Source organism: Thamnophis elegans, chromosome 11 (genome assembly GCF_009769535.1).
Source record: "Thamnophis elegans isolate rThaEle1 chromosome 11, rThaEle1.pri, whole genome shotgun sequence".
NCBI classification, from domain to species: domain Eukaryota; kingdom Metazoa; phylum Chordata; class Lepidosauria; order Squamata; family Colubridae; genus Thamnophis; species Thamnophis elegans.
In genome coordinates, this window is record NC_045551.1 from 39350669 (window position 1) to 39370741 (window position 20073).

Here is a 20073-nt window from a genome sequence, read left to right on the forward strand (position 1 = left end):
AAGGGGAGGTTGGAGACCGGGCGGTAGTTATTAAGGACAGCTGGATCAAGAGATGGCTTCTTCAGGAGGGGTCTCACCACCGCCGCCTTCAGTGCGGCGGGGAAGTTCCCCTCCCGAAGGGAGGCGGTTACAACCGCCTGGATCCAGCCTCGTGTCACCTCACTACAGTTGGAAACCAGCCATGAGGGACACGGATCCAAAGCACAGGTGGAGGAACTCACAGCTCTCATGGCCTTGTCCACATCCCCGGGGGTAACCTCCTGAAACTCAACCCAGAGCTGTTGTACTTGGTCCCCCTGAGTCTCGGCTGGAACTGCAGATGTGGAGTCCAAGTCCGTCCGAAACCGAGCAATTTTGTCCGCTAAGAATTGGGCATATTCTTCAGCTCTGCCCTGCAAGGGTTCCCCCGCCTCCCTTTTGTTCAGCAGGGAGCGGGTTATCCTAAACAGGGCAGCTGGGCGGGACTCAGCGGACGCAACCAGGGAGGCTATATGTGATCTTTTAGCTGCCCTAAGTGCCCTAGTATATTCCCTGGTGCAGGTGGTTACCATTGCTCGGTTCGATGCGGACTTATCGGACCTCCAGCGGTGCTCCAGGCATCTCCTCCGGCGCTTCATCTCCCGGAGCTCCTCGGTGAACCAAGGTGGTCTCCGGGATCCGCCGCCTCGGAGGGGCCGCAGTGGCGCAATCCGGTCGAGGGCCTCTGACGCTGCCGAGTGCCACGCAGCAGCCAGAGTCTCTGCCGGACTGTGGGTGAAAGTATCAGGAATAACCCCAAGCTCTGTCTGGAACCTTACTGGCTCCATAAGACGCCTGGGGCGGAACCACCTGGTCGGTTCCTCCTCCCTACAGTGGGGGTTTGGCCTCCGGAAGTCGAGCCTCAGTAGGCAATGGTCTGACCACGACAGGGGTATGATGTCACTCCCCCTCAGACCAAGATCACACATCCACTGCTCCGAGAGAAATACAAGGTCAAGCATGTGTCCCGCCGAGTGGGTTGGGCCTCGGATTACTTGAGTCAAGCCCATGGCTGTCATGGAAGCCATGAACTCCTGCGCCCCATCAGAGTTTTCACCGAGCGTCGGCAAATTAAAGTCCCCCAGGACCATCAACCTAGGGAACTCAACTGCCAGCTCGGCTACTGACTCGAGGAGCGAGGGGAGGGCTGCTGCAACGCTGTTGGGAGGCAGGTACGTTAGCAGCAAACCCACTTGACCCTTGAGGTCCAACTTTAACAGCAAAGACTCACACCCGACAATCTCCGGAGCAGGGACCCTACGAGGAACTAACGACTCCCGGATAACAACGGCCACACCCCCACCCCTTCCCTGGGCTCTCGGCTGATGCAGCACCTGAAATCCTTCTGGGCACAGTTCTACAAGGGGGACTCCTCCCTCTGGGCCCAGCCAGGTCTCAGTAATACATGCCAGGTCTGCCCTCTCGTCTAAAATTAAGTCCCGGGCGAGAGGTGCTTTATGTACAACAGACCTGGCATTTAGCGACAACAGCCTGAGACCAGGGTCCTGATTACTTACACCATCTGGTCTTGGAGTGGGACTCCTAGGGCCGGAAGGAGGGATCTCTGTGATGTAGCGAACCCTCCTTCCCCGGTAATGGCCTGCCCTAGAGTCCCCGCCGTATCTGCCCTCCCTGTCACGACCGCAATACCCCGACCCTCTCCCGTATCTTTAGCCCCCTCAGCCACCCCCATAGCCCCCGCAATTCCCGGCAGGTCCTCCGAATCAAGCACACTCATTTATACACTCAAGCAGTCCCCACGTAATGATTAAAACACATAAAATACAAGAGTCATAGGGTAATAAAAGTGGGATCATCCAGGTCACACATACAATCACATGCACTCACCATACCATTTAAAAGTTTGCGCAGCGTGCGTAGATCTTATAAAAGAGTATATATAGAAGGGGGGAGTAGCCTTCGTCCCTTCTTATGTATTTGGGAAGGTCCCAAGAAAGTCCAGGCGATTAGAAGAAATCGTTAAAGCTGTTAAAGTCCAAGATATACCATGTATACTGAAGCCTTTGTGGAATAAGCTGATCTAAAATACCTGAAATTGGCATTTTAAAGTACAAGTTTACAAAGCTATGGTTTTGTTGTTGAAAATGTATAAAAATACCAATTAACGTTGCTGTTATTATGATTCAGGTAACCAGTCTTGACGTAAAAACATTTGTCTTCTATTCAGCTTCATTGACTGAAATAGGAACCTAATAAATATTGCAACCATCAAACAACTTGCTTCTTTATTCATTAGAGTAATGATTGTTCCAGTAATAAGTGGTTTTAGGACTGCAGGGGTTTTGTTTTGCTATCCATACAACAATTGTTATGCCAGCAAATCGATGATGACAGTGAGGGACACCACCTGCTACCAAATATGGGACTGCATCAAAAGGACTGCAAGGTTAAAAGTCCAACAGACTCCTTGGGGAGGGTCACGAACCAATTTTGCATTTTCAAAAACTCTTTGCCTGCATCAGATAAACAATAGTAAAAAAACAACAACGAAGCTTACATTATTTGGTATGAGTGCAGAAAAGGGCTGCCATGGCTTGAATCCAAAATCACACAGTGTATAGAAAATCCTTCCGTTAATATGGAGAGAGAGGCTACTGATACTCCAAAGAGCACCAGAATGCTAGGAAACCTTCCCAATAATTTGCGGATGTGTACTACTGCTAGTGTTAAGTAGATCAGTGCTATTGTACACAAGCAGAAGTGACTTCTGTTGACTTCTGAGACCACGGTAAAAGATACACTATTATTGAGCACCTCAAACTTTTTTAAAAGGTAAAGAAAATGCCCTCTTACCTTATAAAAGAAGTATTGCACCAGTTCAGATATCCTGACATAATAAAAATGCCCGTGAATCAGTAACATTTTTTTCAAATGTTTAAATTTGGCTATTGCATAGTCACTGTTTCTTGCTGCTTGACGGCCTTCTTTTCCAATAATGCCTGAGGGGAAAGAACAGTGGGAGCTGGTGAAGTAAAATATGTGCGAGGCTGTGAAATCAAGTTGTGAAATTTATACCAGAAATTCCCTGGGGTTTACATTTGATTACAATTTTGAGACTGTTAAGAGGGGCAGACCCAGCGCAACTTGACTTATGACTCAATACCTTTATTTTTAGTGAAAGGAAATGAAGATGCTTACTTACTTCAGATGGAGCCTGTCTACTTACCTATGCCAACATGTGCTTCTAATATCATACTGACATCATTTGCTCCATCACCAATTGCTAATGTGATGGGGTGTTCTTTTGACCATTTAATTAATTTTACAATCTAAAAGGGAAAAAGTGTATTACTTTACTATTTCTATATGTTGTAGTTATGTCCAGTAGTTTATTTGCTAGGGATTATTCCTTTTCAGATAGAGAACACATTCTGGGGAATCTTACTTTCTCAAGAAACTTAGTACGCCCCTTAATTTATCACAGGGAGTAAATACTGTATATACTCAAGTATAAGCCTAGTTTTTCAGCCCACTTTTTGGGCTGAAAAAAGCCGATTCGGCTTATGCTCGAGTCAGTGAAAAATTTGCCCGAAATGGAGGAGAAAAAGGGGCGGGGCCATGCCGCTGGGTGAGGCTCGTGAATGGCCCGGCGCCCCTGTGAGTTTCCCCTCCCTCTGTGTCAGTTTGCCGCGCAGCGCGCACCGCACCATCCCCCCTCCTCACGTTCTAATGTAATGCAGGGCTGTCTTATGATTCCCCTTCCTCCCCCTCCTGCCGCTCTGCAACGATGTCCCACCTCCTCCTTGTTATGGCAAGCAGCCACATAGCTATGTCCCACCTCCTCTGGTACAGTGATCCAATGATAGGAATCACTGTGCCGTGTGTCATAGGAGGCGGGACATCGCTCCCGCGGCTGCACGGGACATCATCATCACAGCGGGACATCAGCATCATGAGGTGAGTGAAGTATTTCATTGAATACACCGCTAGTTTACTGTTTTTCTTTGAAATAAATATTCAAAAACATTATTGGTATCTATTTTTATTTTTGAAATTTACGGGTAGCTGCTGCATTTCCCACCCTAGGCTTATACTCGAGTCAATAACTTTTCCAGCTTTTTGTGGTAAAATTAGGTGCCTCGGCTTATATTCGGGTCGGCCTATACTCGAGTATATACGGTAATAAGTAGTTATCTGCACAGATTCTCCATGTGAATATTTCCAGATAGCTTTCTCATTCAAGCAAACACAACAGAGCCAAATTTACCCATTTCTCACAGCACTGAAAGTAAGTAGAATATATTAAACAATGGTCCAAATGTAACAGGTGTTTCTCTCGGATATATTCAGTTCTGCTTTCTCTCTTGCACATTTTTCACTTTTTTCCAGTTTTATACCTGATATTAATTTAGACCGAATCCTAATTAGCCCACTTTTCTGAATTTAGCAAAATAATTTAGTAAATAAAAAATATCATTTTCCTTTGTTAAAATTAATTTGTTTTGGGGGGGTATGTTAAATCTCAAAATGTACATAATTGAGTGTTGCACAGGAGTGCGTCTTGAATGAACTGTTAACTAATTGCTTTCCTGTATAAATTTTTCTTTGGTTTCTTTTCTCTTTGTGTTTCGTTTTTTCATCCATTATCAGTTACTGAAAGGAGAGTGTTCAACATTTTATAATTACCACAAGGTATTATATGACAATTTCAATATTGGCATAACGAGAAAGACGGAAATACAAACCTGTGCTTTTTGCAAAGGAGCCATGCGACAGCATAAAACTGCACTGCAGTTTCTACAAATTTCAAGGAAGATTTCTCGGTAGTTACCAGAGCTGCCATCTTCCCGTGGTTTCATTATTAATGATAATGCTGCTCCATCAATAATTAAACCATAATCTTGCATTTCAGCTGAAAGCCTTTAAGTGACAAAAGTATAGAAATTAATGCTGATTTGCAATGTAACTAAGCAGTAGCAGACATGCCAAAAGACATCCTGAAATAAAGCAAATTTAGAGTTCCTGGTCTTGTTTCCTTTTTAAATAAATCCAAAGCAGATTTGTTTGCCCTTTAAGGATTGGAAAAAAGAGTACTTTTTTTCCACTAGGCCAGTGAGGGATAACCTTTTTGGCATAGAGTGCCAACAGTGGAGCATGGAGCGCTGGAACCTGGAAGAGAACAGCTGGCCGCCACACATGCATGCCATACCACCTGGTCGGCATGCATGCATGTGATGGCTAGCTGCTCTTTTGGGTTCCATCATGCACCTGCGCACCGGGCCACAGCTCCGGGGTTCATGTGCACCGACCAGCTTCTCTCTTCCAGGTTCCAGAATGCACATGCACGCTGGCCAACTAGTCTTGCGTATGCGTATAGGAACCCAGAAGAGAGCAGCTGGCTGGCTGGCTATGCACGTGTGCCATAGGTTTGCCATCACAGCACTAGGCTGTCATTCCATTAATCTCTTAGTCTGCTTCAGGTATGACATATATCAATAGATATAAAAATGGGCTGTTTTCACATTTTAAGGATGCTCTCCAATGTTATCAGACAGCATCAATTTCCATGGGATAGCAGATATGCAACTTCTATTTTACATTGTTGACCTAGAGCAAGGGTTCACAATCCCTGGTCCGTGGACCACCACTGGGCCATGGCATGCCAGAAACTGGACCATGCAAACAAGTGAAGGCCCATCCATGGGAGCTTGCAAAATTACACTCCCTCCTGTCTATGGAAAAACCTCTCTCTACAGAACCGATCCCTGCTGCCAAAAGGTGGGGGTGGGCACTGCTCTAGAGGACAGATGCTGCATTGGAGGGGACACACTACTAGATCCAATTAAGCCCACCAACTCTGTCTGATCATGCAGGATGGGCAGTGACTTCAGGTGGTAGAGGTGTCTGAGATAAGTGAGACCGATGGGCATCTAAAGTTTTATAGGTAGCAACCAGAACTCTGAATGTAACTGGAAGTCTGCTGGTAACCAGTTCAGCACCCCAAGGTGTCACATAGGTATGTCACCATATTTTTATTCTTTTATTTTATTTTATTTTATTTTATTTATATATCGCCTATCCAGGAGTGAAATCCAGCAGGTTCTGACAGGTTCTAGAGAACCAGTAGCAGAAATTTTGAGTAGTTCTGAGAACCGGAAATTTTGAAAAATTCAGAGTACTGGCAAATGCCACCTCTGACTGGCCCCAGAGTGGGGTGGGAATGGAGATTTTGCAGGATCCTTCCCCTGTCACGCCCACCCAGCCACACTAAGTCCACCAAGCCACACCCACAGAACCTGTATTAAAAAAATGAATTTCACCACTGCACCCATCCAATAAGACACGCAACTCTTAGTGGTATATACTTAAGTTTTTTAAAAAATCACAAATAATAATCATATTATTGTTCAAAATTATAAAAAAGCAATTGGTGAACAGATATTTATAATAACAGAACCACTTCACTAGTTTGCCTTTCTCTGGGGTCCCCAGGCCTGATGGCACAACCAAGGTTTGAAGGACCTTCAGAAAGCAAAGAAAAATGAAGCTATGCTAATCTCAGAGGGGAGGATAGTCTGCAATGGGAACACCACAACTGAGAAGTCCCATTGCCTAGGGTAGCTCCCTAAATGACAGCACTCACAGCATGCCTTTGGTGACCAGACGTCCCGATTTCAGCGGGACAGTCACACTTTATAACAATTTGTCCCGTGTCCTGGATAGTTTTAAAAAAGTCCTGATTTTTCGGGCGGGCGAGCTTTGATGCGGGTGAAAGAAAAATCCTTTCCTTCGCCTGCATCCCGCCCGAGCTCTGATGCAGGCAAAAGAAGGCACTTTAATCAGTGGGATGCGTGCAGGGAGGAGAGGAGAGATTCCTCCCTCCACGCAGCCCACTGATTAAAGTGCGTGCTTTCGCCCGCCAGAGCTCTGATGCGGGCGAAAGAAAAGTCCTTTCCTTCACCTGCATCCTGCCCGAGCTCTGATGCGGGCAAAAGAAGGCATTTTAATCAGTGGGATGCGTGCAGGGAGGAGAGGAGAGATTCCTCCCTGCGTGCAGCCCACTGATTAAAGTGTGTGCTTTCGCCCGCCTGAGCTCTGATGCGGGCAAAAGAAAAGTCCTTTCCTTCACCTGCATCCCGCCCGAGCTCTGATGCGGGCAAAAGAAGGCATTTTAATCAGTGGGATGCGTGCAGGGAGGAGAGGAGAGATTCCTCCCTACGTGCAGCCCACTGATTAAAGTGCGTGCTTTCGCCCACCCGAGCTCTGATGCGGGCAAAAGAAGGCACTTTAATCAGTGGGATGCGTGCAGGGAGGAGAGGAGAGATTCCTCCCTGCGCGCAGCCCACTGAGTAAAGTGCTCTCTTTCACCCACAGGCCCCAACAACGCTGTCAAGCACTGTCAAGAAAGAGGCTTTTGGCTGCTGGGTGGGGATTCCTGCGATGGGATTTGGAGTCCTAAGACACTGGCCATTGGGGGCTGCAAGGAGATGCGGGAATAGGAGGGAGGGGGTCTGCATAAGCCCCCCCTGACCCCCTTCTTTAGAAGAGCCGGAAGCATTAGGGGAGGAGGCTTTGCGCAACCCCCCTCCCCCGAAGCCCCACGCATGCTTACAGCAGTGTTTTTTCAACCTTTTTTGTGCAAAGGCACACTTTTTTCATGAAAAAAATCACGAGGCACACCACCATTAGAAAATGTTAAAAAAATTTAACTCTGTGCCTATATTGACTATATATAAAGTAATTCTCCCACGGCACACCTTACACTATGTCACGGCACACTAGTGTGCCACGGCACAGTGGTTGAAAAACACTGGCTTACAGCAACCCCAGATCGCCAGTGGCATCGGATTCCAGCTCCCATCCCAGCCCTCTGCACAGGGTGACACTTGCAAAGGAGAGATGCGAGAGGCACTGGGATTGGTTAGAATCGGATGAAGCTTGACTTTGGAAAGGTTGGGGGGGGGGGGGACAAGCGAAAGTGAGAGCCCCATAGAGTGACGCCACCAAGAAGAGTTTTGCAATGTTCCACGGCCCTCGCCCCTTCGGAAAGGAGGGTTGGGATCACAGGCATCTGCCTTTTTGTCACTATTTTGTTGTACTCACTGTGCAATTGCAATCAGTTGTATCAGTATATTGGCAATATATGAATTCTTTTTTCTCTTTTAATGTGAACATTTCAAAATAAGCCCTTTCTATTAGTTTCCTTCCCTAACCTCAGTTCACATTATTATTTGTCTTGGTACCAACTTCACAGTTGTATATATTATAATGTAATAATGCTCGGCTACCATGTGACTTTAAAAGAAATGCACCAAGGATTGTTACAGAGGAAGTTGGATTTTCAAAGAAAAACACACACTTTTCTTCTGCACATCTTTCCCTGCTTATACATTCTTGAGATGTCTCATGCGGGCACACCACAGATTCTAATTCTTTGCAGTGGCATCCTTTCTTTCCACCTCACCTCACCAGCTCCCAAACCTCCAGACAACCCTATTATTTCAAGGAAATCAACCCACTTTTTTTCAAACGCCCTCCTTTATTGTTTTCTTTTTAAGTTTAAACTTCATAGACACATATTCTGCTAGCCCTACCTAGTCTCCAAAGCGGGAATACTGTACATGGCTGATTCTTCCTCACTGCGGCAGATGGCTGCTATGTGAGGGGCAGCCCCCATGCATCTGGAGGACTCCCGCTGAATGGATGGTGCTCAAACACTTTTTATTTCTTGAAAAGCAAGTTTAGGATCTCGCTTTGGTGACAGGTACGAAAGTCACACGCCCTGACGGGTTCATACATTCCTCAACAGGGGAGGGGGGAGAAAATCCACTGACAAGTGACCGCACTATGGGGAAAGGAGGGTGAGAGGCGGTGGGGAATTAACAGGCAGCAGCCGCAGCATCCAAGGTTGCAGAACTCCCTCTTCGCCCTTTCATATGCCGTCTGCATTCCCACGCTTCAAATAAGCCCTCCCGCAAAAGAAAAGAGACAGGGCTCCCCGCGAAGAGCCCGGGAGCCTCTGACCTTTAGGGAGAAGAGGACTGGGATTGTGAGAGGGAGAAGTAGACATGCAAAAGGGAGAACCCGTGCAAGAGGCAATGGGCTGGGAGTTGCCACGAGACTCGGTGCATCAAAAATCACTGTGCGGCAGTTGGAAACTGCTGCATGGCGTTTTCTTCTCATGTGCATGGCAGCCACACAGCTTAGAGGGAACATTGCCCAAAAGTACTCCATAAAATACTGATAAAGAACTACCAGTACCTTATTATTTTCTGCTAAAGACTGCACCTGTTTTTACTCTGAATACCAGGAGAGCTTTTAAAATCTGTTCATCTTATTCCCCAAAACTTCAACTTTGAGCATGTATTTTAGCAATAGCAATAGCAGTTGGACTTAGATATCATCCTTTAGTGCTTTACAGGACTCTTTGAATGGTTTACAATGTCAGCATATTGCCCCCAACAATCTGGGTTCTCATTTTACTGACCTCAGAAAAGTTTGAGTCAACCTTGGAAGGCCATCAGGATTGAGCTCCAGGATATGGGCAGAGTTTGCCTGCAATACTGCACTCTAACCCAGTGGTGGGATTCAATGGTTCAGGCCAGTTCGGGCAAACCAGCTGGCCCCAGGAGTCCCCATGCCCCCCATTTTTGCTCCCAGGAGGCTGCAGGGAGACCCACTAGACCCAAACCGGGATGCAGGGGGGTGCGGCACATCCCCACTGGCCCATTTTTGCTCCCAGGGGGTGCAGGAGGCTGAGTGCTGCCTGTCACAACCCCTGACAATGCCCACCATGGCCACATCCACCCAGCCAGTCATTAGGGCAGAGAACCGGTTGTTAAATTATTTGAATCCTACCACTGCTCTAACCACTGCACCATCAATATTTTCAACTTACCCTGAGTAGATATCTCTTGTTAAGCTGCCACTGTGCTTTAGAACAGTTTTGCTCAATTCAAATAATACATCATGCAAATTCTGCTCCTCTATTTTCTTTGTAGTCAATTCAAGTATTTGAGTATTTCTTCTGAATAGCTTGCAGGCATAGCAGGCTGCTGCAGCAGTCTCCATTTTGTCTCCTGTCAGAACCCATACTTTAATGCCAGCCTTCTGCAGAGCATCAATTGTATCAGCAGCTTTTTCCTGTAATCTAGGAAGCAATAACAATAACTAATAAAATTTGGAATTAAAAATATAGTGGATCTATTACTATACATTTTGTTACATGTCTATATGGTAAACCCTCAGTTTAAATTCCTTTTAACAATATACTTTCTATCATGATATTAACAAATTGTTCCGTTATTTGAATTTGATACAGGAATTAAAATTTTCATCTCCAAAGAATGATAGTGTGTTTTTCAACTGTTTTTACATTTGCCACTAAAGCGATCATTTTTCTAAGCCAGGTGACATTTTAAAGCTTCATTCAATCAGTGCAGATTACTGTAACTTAGCTCATTATGTTAAAAATGAAAAAGCTTTCATTTCCCAAATAATCCCTTTGACCTTGTCTCAATAAATTAGTTAACTAGAATGTCCTGTGCTGTCCAAGCTGAGAAACTATGCTTAACCAATCTAACTATAAGCGTCAGAATCAGTGGTGGAATTCAAGTAATTTAAAAACCAGTGCTCTGCCCTAATGATTTCTTCCAACAACCAGTTCACCAAACTGCTCAGAAAGTTAACAACTGGTTCTCCCGAAGTGGTGCGAACTGGCTGAATCCCACCACTGGTCAGAATCTTTTTATCACATAGGTACTTGGACCAGGAAAAAAATTAACTACCACAATTGAATTTAAGATCAAGAACAGGATGTCTGATCTGAATGGAAAGAAGAACACCAACCGGTCTTCAACTGCTGTAGCCCCAAGCAAGATAAGCCCATCTTCTATCTGTTCATATGCTTCTGCCAGTTTTTTTTCCCGATCCTGAAGGGCTATTTTTGCCACTTGAAGCTGTTTTTCCACAATCTCATATTCTTCGTATGTGAATTTTTTATATGCAACACACAATGTTCGTAAGCCCTCCTAAAAACAATTGTTTTAGAAGCACAAAAAATATTTATTGGAAAGGTTGCATGCTTTACTAATGAGTTGTAGTCTGCATAGAAGTCTAAGGCATGATTTGTTGAACAAACTATTGTGGTTTTGCTCACATGTACAGTAATGCTAAAACCACAAACATATCATTTAAAAGGGTAGCATCAAGAAGATGGACCCTTTGAGGCCTTGTATGACTGACATCTTCAAAAGCAATACCTGAGGATCCCACAAGTAAAATAAGATTAAAAATGGTGACAATCATATGATACATTCACATCTCGGGAAAGAATATTCAAATGATATATAATTACATCACTCTTATGTGAGATATTGGGTTAGATCCTTCAAATCTTTGGTTCTATGCACAGGTAGATGCTGGGAGCAGGAAAAGACTAATATGATACATGACAAAAATTTGCTTCATGTCATCATGAACAGAATATCACAATTTACGATATATATACTTCTATTAGCCAGAAGGATTGAAAAAATGCAAATATAGAGAGATGGGATTTCCATCATGATATTACCATATGATTTTGATGGACTCTTGATTTGCTGTGGACATCAATGTGTTCCAGAGTACTGGTAGCTCTGGGGAACATTACATTTCTTTCTGTTTGATAGACACACTATATGAGTTATACTTAACAGAATTTGGATCTTACCACGGCATTTCGCTCAACTCTTGATCTTATCTGTTCTATTTTTCCTTCTGTAACTCTAGGAAATATAGAAGAATCTGCTCCTTTGCAAAATAGAAATATTTCGCCTGAAAATATGTAAGCAAAACAAAATGAGAAACGTTTGTTAAATATAGAGTAATCTATCTGGGAAGAATAAGTGAAGTGACCTTAATAAAAATATGCAAGATTACCTAGACAACATTTTTTAAATCCTGAGGAAGAAGATAGTATTCAGAAACAGCTCAGGCGGATTCACAAGAGTATAAAACAGGGAGAGTATAAAAAGGGGCAGAGGGAAGGAATACAGCAGAATCACATATGTAAGACTCTATTATTCTAGCCAATCTCAATAAAGATAGTTCCAGCTTTCCCATGGTGTTGATTTTCTGTACTGGTATTTGGGTTTGACAGTGTCTTTCTTCCCCTGGTCTAAACAGATTTCTGAAAATATTAACAGACCTTCTTTAACATAGTTATAATATATTAAAATAAGGAAGATACAAGTTAGGCACGTGCATTGGCTTAGAATGCTGCGTTCTAAACCATCTCCTTCTGGCTTCAGAGTCATGTGATCTATCTACAATAGTGCTTTCCCAAGTAGATCTTTCTCTTGACATCCTTCCCCCAACAAATTTGGTCCTGTTCCCCTGTGAGAATTATTTTCTGATATGTAGGCAGAGTTTGAATTTTTTATAGCTTGTTTAATAGCATCTTATTGGGCTGGAAAGAATAAACTGTGAAATTTTATTCTTCAATGTGAAATTATAAAATTTCTTTTTACTACCTTTTGCTGATTTTACAATCACACTCATCCGTCTTCTTACTGAATCAAAACTAAGAACTTCTAATAGTTCAAATCTGAAGAGAAAAAATAACATTTTGCAATCAGTTACATTTGCATGTATACATTCTTAATTTTAGAAGAATAGGGATGCCGTGCTCTTATATTTCTTGTGATGGGAAAACAATATCTCTCTGAAACACCATATTCTGATACAAAATTCACTTACAGAATTCAAAGTCTTTCCAAAATAGCTTAAAGAATCAACCAAGCAGAATATTTTTTGCCAAGTTATTTTTATAATGACATTAAGTGTTTTCATATACAGGAAGTATTCCATTGATCACCCTTGTTTCATATTAAAAATAACTTACCTTTCAATGTCATTTTCTCGATTTAAAATTTCCATAAAATTGTCTTTCAATCGTAAATATGTATAACCAAGTCTGAAAATTCAATTATACATAATAGGGATTAAAATGACCATATTTCATGTTTATAATACAGTTTGATGTATATTAAAAATATATTTTAATTTAATATAATTTTAATATAATTTTCAGTTCAGAAAAATGTCATTTACTCAAGTTGATTAAGGATTCCTTTATCCCTTCTTCTATTTCAAGAATTAGAGAATAGCTAATTTACCTGAGCTATTAATGCCTATCTGTAATCAAATCAGGTTTTTTATTTTGCTTTTACCAAGATATCAGATGTATTCAAATGCTGGAATTAGTGAGAACTATAGAGCATTATTAAGAAAAGTGCATGGTAGTTATCATTTTTTGTTTGCTCCTCCTTACCAGTGAGAGTAGCTAAATGAAGCCGAATAACTTCATCTCTGGTTGCTTAGCATTATATGCTCTGGCTTGTTATTTTTTCTAAAGAGTTCAAAAGAGTTCAAAGGTTACAAGTTTACTAAGTTGCTCATACTGGTTGAAGCAAGTAGAAGTATCTAAATGGTGTATACAGTATGCCAACTTTCTTCAAATGTTTTACTTTCATCACATTTGGACATTGCATTTCTGGCTCTCAATTATATTCTTTTCCATATATATAGTAAACCAGCCTAATGTAACTCCATGGAACACACTTATGAGATAATAATATCCAACATTCCATTTTCTATCTTTCCCCTTTTTGATCTATCTGTGAGGAGCGAACAGTTCTTTAAAAAAGATGTGAATGTGGATATTCCCATATATAGACCAGCTTAACCAGTTTCATGTTGTGATGTTGACTTTCAAGTACTGTAGGTCTCAAAACAGATTTTTACCATTTTTATTGTTGTGCTTTCTAGCCTCTCTAGGCTGCAATAAAGGTTCTTATTTTTAATAACCTCTAAGCCAGACATGTTCACACAAATTACAATAATGGATTTAAAAAAATAAACAACAACCAGAAGAAACATTTATTTTTCAGCAGAAATTAAGAGATACCTAGAGCTGTTTTACAGGCTCTCAGTCCAAAGCAGAGGTGGTATTCAGCCGGTTCTCTCTGGTTTGGGTGAACCGGTAGTGGCGGCTGTAGAGGCTCCACCCATCTGCCCTGAAGTAATGCGTGAGCACTGCAGTGCGAATGTGCAGACAAAGTGCGTGCAAGTGTGCTCGCATTTGCAAACCAGTAGGGAAGGTAAATTAATCCCATCTCTGGTCCAAAGTAACATCCCACACACCACTAGGACTATTTTTGTTTTCTTAATACAGGTATTTTTCTCACAAACATATTTTCAATGATAACATTGTCCCCTGTGCTCATACTATGAAATGAAAGAGACATTTGATCTTACACAATTTTCGAGACAATTATACTAACTTGTACGTACCTCTGAATTCCTTCAACTAAAGCAACTTCATCAGGGGATGATGAAATATACACAGAAGATTTTCCTGAAAGTTGAGCTTTCTTTACTCCATCTACCATATCATCTTCCTTCACTTGAACTGTATGACAAAGACATAGAGCTCGGAAAAAGAGCTCTTCTCGGTCCTAATAAATTAAAAAGGAAATAACATTTATGAAGAGCACTAGTACAGGAAAAAATATTGGACATTTAAATTTATTAGACTGATGGGCTCAAAGTGGATCTATTATTAGTAATAATCCTAATTTAAGGAAGCTGATGGAAGGGGAAAAAAATCCTCTCTCCCTCCTTCCACCAACAACTCTGATTTCTAAAATTTGTCCATGAGGTCATTGAGGTCTTATGAACAAATTGGTACAGGACACAAGATAAGGGGTTGCAGAGAGGAAGGGAAAGGAAAACTTTCCATTGTTGTAAGTGTATCTATTTTAAGAAAAATCTCTATAAATAAATAAAACAAATTCAATGTGTTTAAAGAACTAATATTCTTGAGCTGTTCATTAAAAAGTGTTTAGTTGTTCTATTTCTGGATATAGCTACACGGATCTTAGCTGCTTAAAAGAAGTCCCATGTGAACACTATTTTTTGTTCTTATTATAGTTTATGTAGCCATTTCCCTGCTCATTTAGGACCATTACTAGACCAATGACAGAGAGTCTGTGATGTGGAACCGATAATAAAATGATCTTTTTGGATCCATATGCAACTTGCACTCAGGACATTTTACAACTTTATTAAGTTAGGCTAGTGAGATCATCTGAAGTGTTATGAGCTTTGAGATAAAAGAGAGATAAAGAGACAGAAAAGAAACGTTGAAGTGGTTTGAAGAAACTGTCTCTGAGCAAGGAGCCAATTCACCTGTGTGTTACAAAAGTCAATGTCAATGTAAGCCTTTCACAATGATAAGTGCAATCATCATGTCCACCAAACAAAGTCATTTTAGAGCAGTTAAGTTTACCTTTCCACCAATGAATGATTAGTGTAGCTAAATTTAAATAGATATTTAAATGTAAACACGATTAAAAAGTGTGCTGCCACCAAGCTCTTGCTATCCTTATTCAATCCTCTAGATCAGCAGTCACCAACTGGTGGTTCACAGACCACTGGTGGCCCATGAGAAAATTTTGGTGGCCCACAGAAAAATTATTTGTATTTTTTATATTGCACTAAATGTTATCTTTTTAAAAAATTCATATTAGTGGTCTGCAGAATTTAAAATTATGAATTTAGTGGTCCCGGAGGTCTGCAAGGTTTGTGACCACTGCTCTAGATTCATCCTTCTTCCCCGTCTTATCAAACCAAGGAGGCATCAATCGCAATCCTTGGATTTAGCATGCTGAACTACTAAATCTACTTTCTACATTGCTCCAATTTAATTTCAGCTGAAGTGGTACCTTCTTCATTTATCAGTTTGATGACCAGAGAATTCTAAATTATTCTCTGCAATGGTTTTAAACAGTGGTTTTGATATTACTGTCAAATTAGAAACATCTTAGAAAAAGCATTTAACATTTTTAAAGCACAATACCTATCTGACGGAAAGCTACTTCAACCAAGTGATTCAAGTGCCATATTTTTAATAATGGATCAGGGCAGTAACCTGGATGAGAAGGCAACAACATATGGTTGCCAACAAAGTTACATAAATGTGTCCAGAATTTTTTTAAAAAAATCAAGCGTAATGTTTCAATATTTTAGATCAGCATTAACAAAACCAAGCACAACTGTTCATACTTTTCCACTTCCTCCTGGGGATGAATCAATCATATCAATTCCACTACAGTCATGGAGAATTTGGCCATTACAGATGACATGGGGTATATAAACATGCCCCTCAATGCAGCACTCTATAAATTCCATATTGTTTTCAGTTAATGTCCCTGTTTTATCTGTGAAGACATATTCAACCTGAAAAGAAAAAGAAAGCATACGGTAGGATTAACATAACAAGGACGAATTTGAATGATTATGTGTGTGTATTTCAAAATCATGTCATTTTGTCTTTAGAAAACTAACAATATTTTCTTAGGAGGCATTTTGCTACAATGTAAATTAATGCAATTCAGAGGAAAAAACTGTTTTATTATTTTTTAAATCATATTTTAAATGTATATTCATTATCTTTATTAATTTTAAATGGTAAGCATGCTTTCACCACAAGGAGCACTAAATGATTTGGATTGCGATACAGGTAATCTTTGACTTACGACCATTCATTTGGTGACTATTCAAAGTTAGAACGGTGCTGATAAAAGTGACTTATGACTGAGTTTTCATATTTATGACGATTGTAATATCCTCACAGTCTGTTCTGTCCCAAGCCTCTACAATATATACAGACGCAGACTTGGCTGTCTGCCACAACTAAGGAGGGAGATAAGCAACCCCTTGGCTGGTAGCCCAGAAAGCTACTTCTATGAAACGAGGCTTGAACTCACAAAATTCTCCCAATCTTTCTCTATGGGTGGATCAGTAAATTGTTGTTTCCTACAAAATTCCCCTCCCATTGCCCCACCTATAAGCTCTCTGAGAGGGGCCAATCAGTAGCCACCTGTTCCTATTTCCTTTTGTGACCCTTTTTCCAAAGCTGCTCCCTCCTCCTTGCAGCCCTACGCATACGTAGGTCAGGGACAGCCTCCCTCTGTTCTTCCTCACTGCTCCCTGACTCAGACGCCACCTGGTGGCCAACAGGCCTCTCTAGTCCCTGCTCTGACTCCGAACACTCCCCAGAGTCTTCCTCAGCCTCCAAGGCAGTCCCATAGTGTTCATCACTGTCAGATTCCACCAACAGTTCAGCCAGCCGCTGTTGGGCTACAACCGTGACCCGTCAAAAGGGCGAACGACAAAACCGCGCCCGACTAAACCGTGTCGGTGATGTCATCAATGCGGCGACAACAGCCAGCGCGGAGAAAGAAGGGCGCTTTAAATAGTGCATTGAAAGAAAGCCAATTCAATTTAAGGTAAGGGTTAGCTTTAGGGTTAGGTTAAGGGTCAGGGTTAGGTTTAGGGTTAGGTTAAGGGTTAGGTTTAGGGTTAGGTTTAGGGTTAGGTTTAGGTTTAGGGTTAAGTTTAGGTTTAGGGTTTACATCGTGCTTCCGTCTCCGCGCTGTTGTCGCCCTGTTGATGATGTCAGCGACGCGGTTTTGTCATTCACCCTTTTGTCGGTGAACCAGGCTACAACACAGTCATGTGATCAAAATTTATGCTCTTGGCAACTGACATGCATTTATGACAGTTGCACTGTCCCAGGGTTGATGATCACTATATGTAACTTTCCCAGCCAATTTCCGACAAGCAAAGTCAATGGGGCAAGCCAGATTCACTTAACAAACTCATGATTCAGTTAACCACTGCAGTGATTCGCTTAACAACTGTGGCAAAAAGGTTGTATAATGGGGTAAAACTCACTTAACAACTCTCTTGCCTAGGAATGGAAATGTTGAGCTAGTTGTGGTTGTAAATCGAGGGCTACCTATATATCAGCAGAGTATCTCTATGGAGATTCTCAGTCATCCAGGTCATGGTTGTCCAATTAGGTGCTTTTTTCAAACACAACTGGATTTCCTTTATTTTTCCGTGAGGATTGAGAAGCAAATCATATTCAAGGGGGGAAAAAAGAAAGGGCGGTTGTCTTTTGAAAAAGCACCTTTAGGATTATCAGCAGAGTGCTGCATGGTTTTTGCACTATTATTTAAATAATTATCTAAACTGTCTAAGATATGAATTTTCAATACTGATAGTACTGATAGTGGTTTTTTTTCTAATAATACAATGTATGACAATCAATCAGGTCTAGTTTGGATGTAATAATTAATGAATGAATGAATGAATGAATGAATGAATGAATGAATGAATGAATGAATGAACGAACGAACTATATTTGTGGTTCTCCAGGAACTTTTGCCATTGGGCATTCTGACTGGAGTTTTTGAAAAATTCAAAGTCATATACTTTCTGGCCCTTTGCCATATTGCATTTAGTGTTGTGAGTTGGAAAAAAAGATGCATCTTGTTAGTCATAGCTTTTTCCTTCTCCTAGGACAGGATATTTGAAGCTACTGATCAATATGCTGTAGGTTTCTTTATTACCAAATATCTAAAGTCGACTATGATTTATAAGAAATTCATAAATTTCTTACTGAAATTCTGATCAGTAAGATCTATATACCATATAAATCAGAGAAATGATTATGCATTATAATAATAAAAATAATTATAGGAAAATTGAAATATCAATCTGTCCAGTTGTCTTTAACAAAGACAGCTGTGATATTTTTATAGTTGCTTCTGCATGACAGTTACCTGCCCTAACTCTTCATTAAGATCAGAGGTATTCACGAGGGGTCCTTCACCTGTTTCTTCATCAAACATTTCTTCATCCCAAGTGAGAAAATAAGAACCAAGAAATTTCTGCATTTCTACTGTGACATACATAGAAACAGGAATGATGTAGTTGAAAAGGACCATGAAAGAAAGAAAATCTGTAAATGCTGCGATAAACTGCCAAGAGAAGACAAAAATAAGAAATATCAATATAAGCTAGTTTATGCTAGACCACAATATTATTCATATTAACTTGAGAGAAGCGGATTTATCTTTTTGAAAACTTGTATATAATTGAGCTCTTAGACATTTTATTTTTGCTTTTTAATAAGAGAAAATATATTCTAATTTCTATAACTAATATGTAAGAGCATAAATTAGTCAAAACTCCTAAGAGGCCAAGATTTGGGTTAACAGCCTACCCCAATAAACATATTTATTGGTTTATAACAGGCGAAATGTCACTCTTTACACCTTTTCCCTCCTTTTTTGTTTCCAATTGCAAAAATACTTCTCAATTTGCCATGTTTTAAATTCTCTATTACGTAAATGAGAAAACATCCAGATTTCCAGCCCATGTTTGTGGGTTGCTTATTGAAGTGCCAACACTTGATTCATTTGTGTGATTTGTTGATCAGGTTGAAATATATGAACCAGGTCATATTTTTAAGTAACATCTTCCTCATTCATTCAGAGAAATCCAGAAGTTTGTTCCCAATAGTATCTTTTGTCCTATCTAGGTTTATGCATGTGTAAAGTATGTAGAAAACATAGTTTAATTCTTGTACAAGTATTTCATTCATTACTTTGAGTCTACTTGTGCAAGTGCTTCTAAAAATCAGGACAACCTTACTTCATTTCAAGTTGTGCTAATTGTTTAGTTGATGTTTGTGCTAGTTGTATATCATCACCTTATGTAATGGTACAGTGAGAATGACCTTGAGACAAGAGAAAGAACTACAAATTAAGCAACAGTAGGATAAATAGGAGATCGCAGAAGGGATGTGAGCATGGCAAATACCTTACAAGGGGTCTTCCTAACTTCTTATACAGTAAAGGTCAGGAGAAAGAGATGTACTTTTAGGCTGGCAAGATTCTGTTAATGTAATCTTACAATAAACACAGAGCTAGTGCTTCATGCCTGGACTGCCTCACAGACCTGACACCTTTGCTAGCATAAAACTGAACATAACTAGAAAAAATGCTTTTAAAATAATTATTCTGTTGTGGTGGTAATTGTAGAGGCAAAAATGTATAATATTGTTTGCCAAATGCAGGAACTTTTTATATCCAAACACTAGGCTACTTTGTTAGTGAGCTATCCTTGCATATTCCATGACACTGATGCTTTTGCATCCTGAAATAATAAATAACAGAAATGCTTATGGTCTTTCTG

General features: G+C 41.0%; 1 protein-coding gene across 3 annotated transcripts in view; it reads right to left on the minus strand.

The window, feature by feature from the left end:
• Positions 1-20073, minus strand: part of ATP11A (ATPase phospholipid transporting 11A) — a 135542-nt gene that overhangs the window by 30132 nt on the left and 85337 nt on the right. For all 3 annotated transcript variants that reach the window (XM_032226209.1, XM_032226211.1, XM_032226210.1), the window contains exons 12-22: positions 18657-18854; positions 16090-16263; positions 14317-14480; positions 12866-12937; positions 12495-12568; positions 11693-11796; positions 10828-11009; positions 9878-10129; positions 4725-4899; positions 3206-3308; positions 2833-2978 (exon numbers count right to left, since the gene is read on the minus strand). In XM_032226209.1, coding sequence (XP_032082100.1) covers positions 2833-2978; positions 3206-3308; positions 4725-4899; positions 9878-10129; positions 10828-11009; positions 11693-11796; positions 12495-12568; positions 12866-12937; positions 14317-14480; positions 16090-16263; positions 18657-18854 — 1644 coding nt within the window. The remainder of the gene's footprint in view (positions 1-2832; positions 2979-3205; positions 3309-4724; positions 4900-9877; positions 10130-10827; positions 11010-11692; positions 11797-12494; positions 12569-12865; positions 12938-14316; positions 14481-16089; positions 16264-18656; positions 18855-20073) is intronic.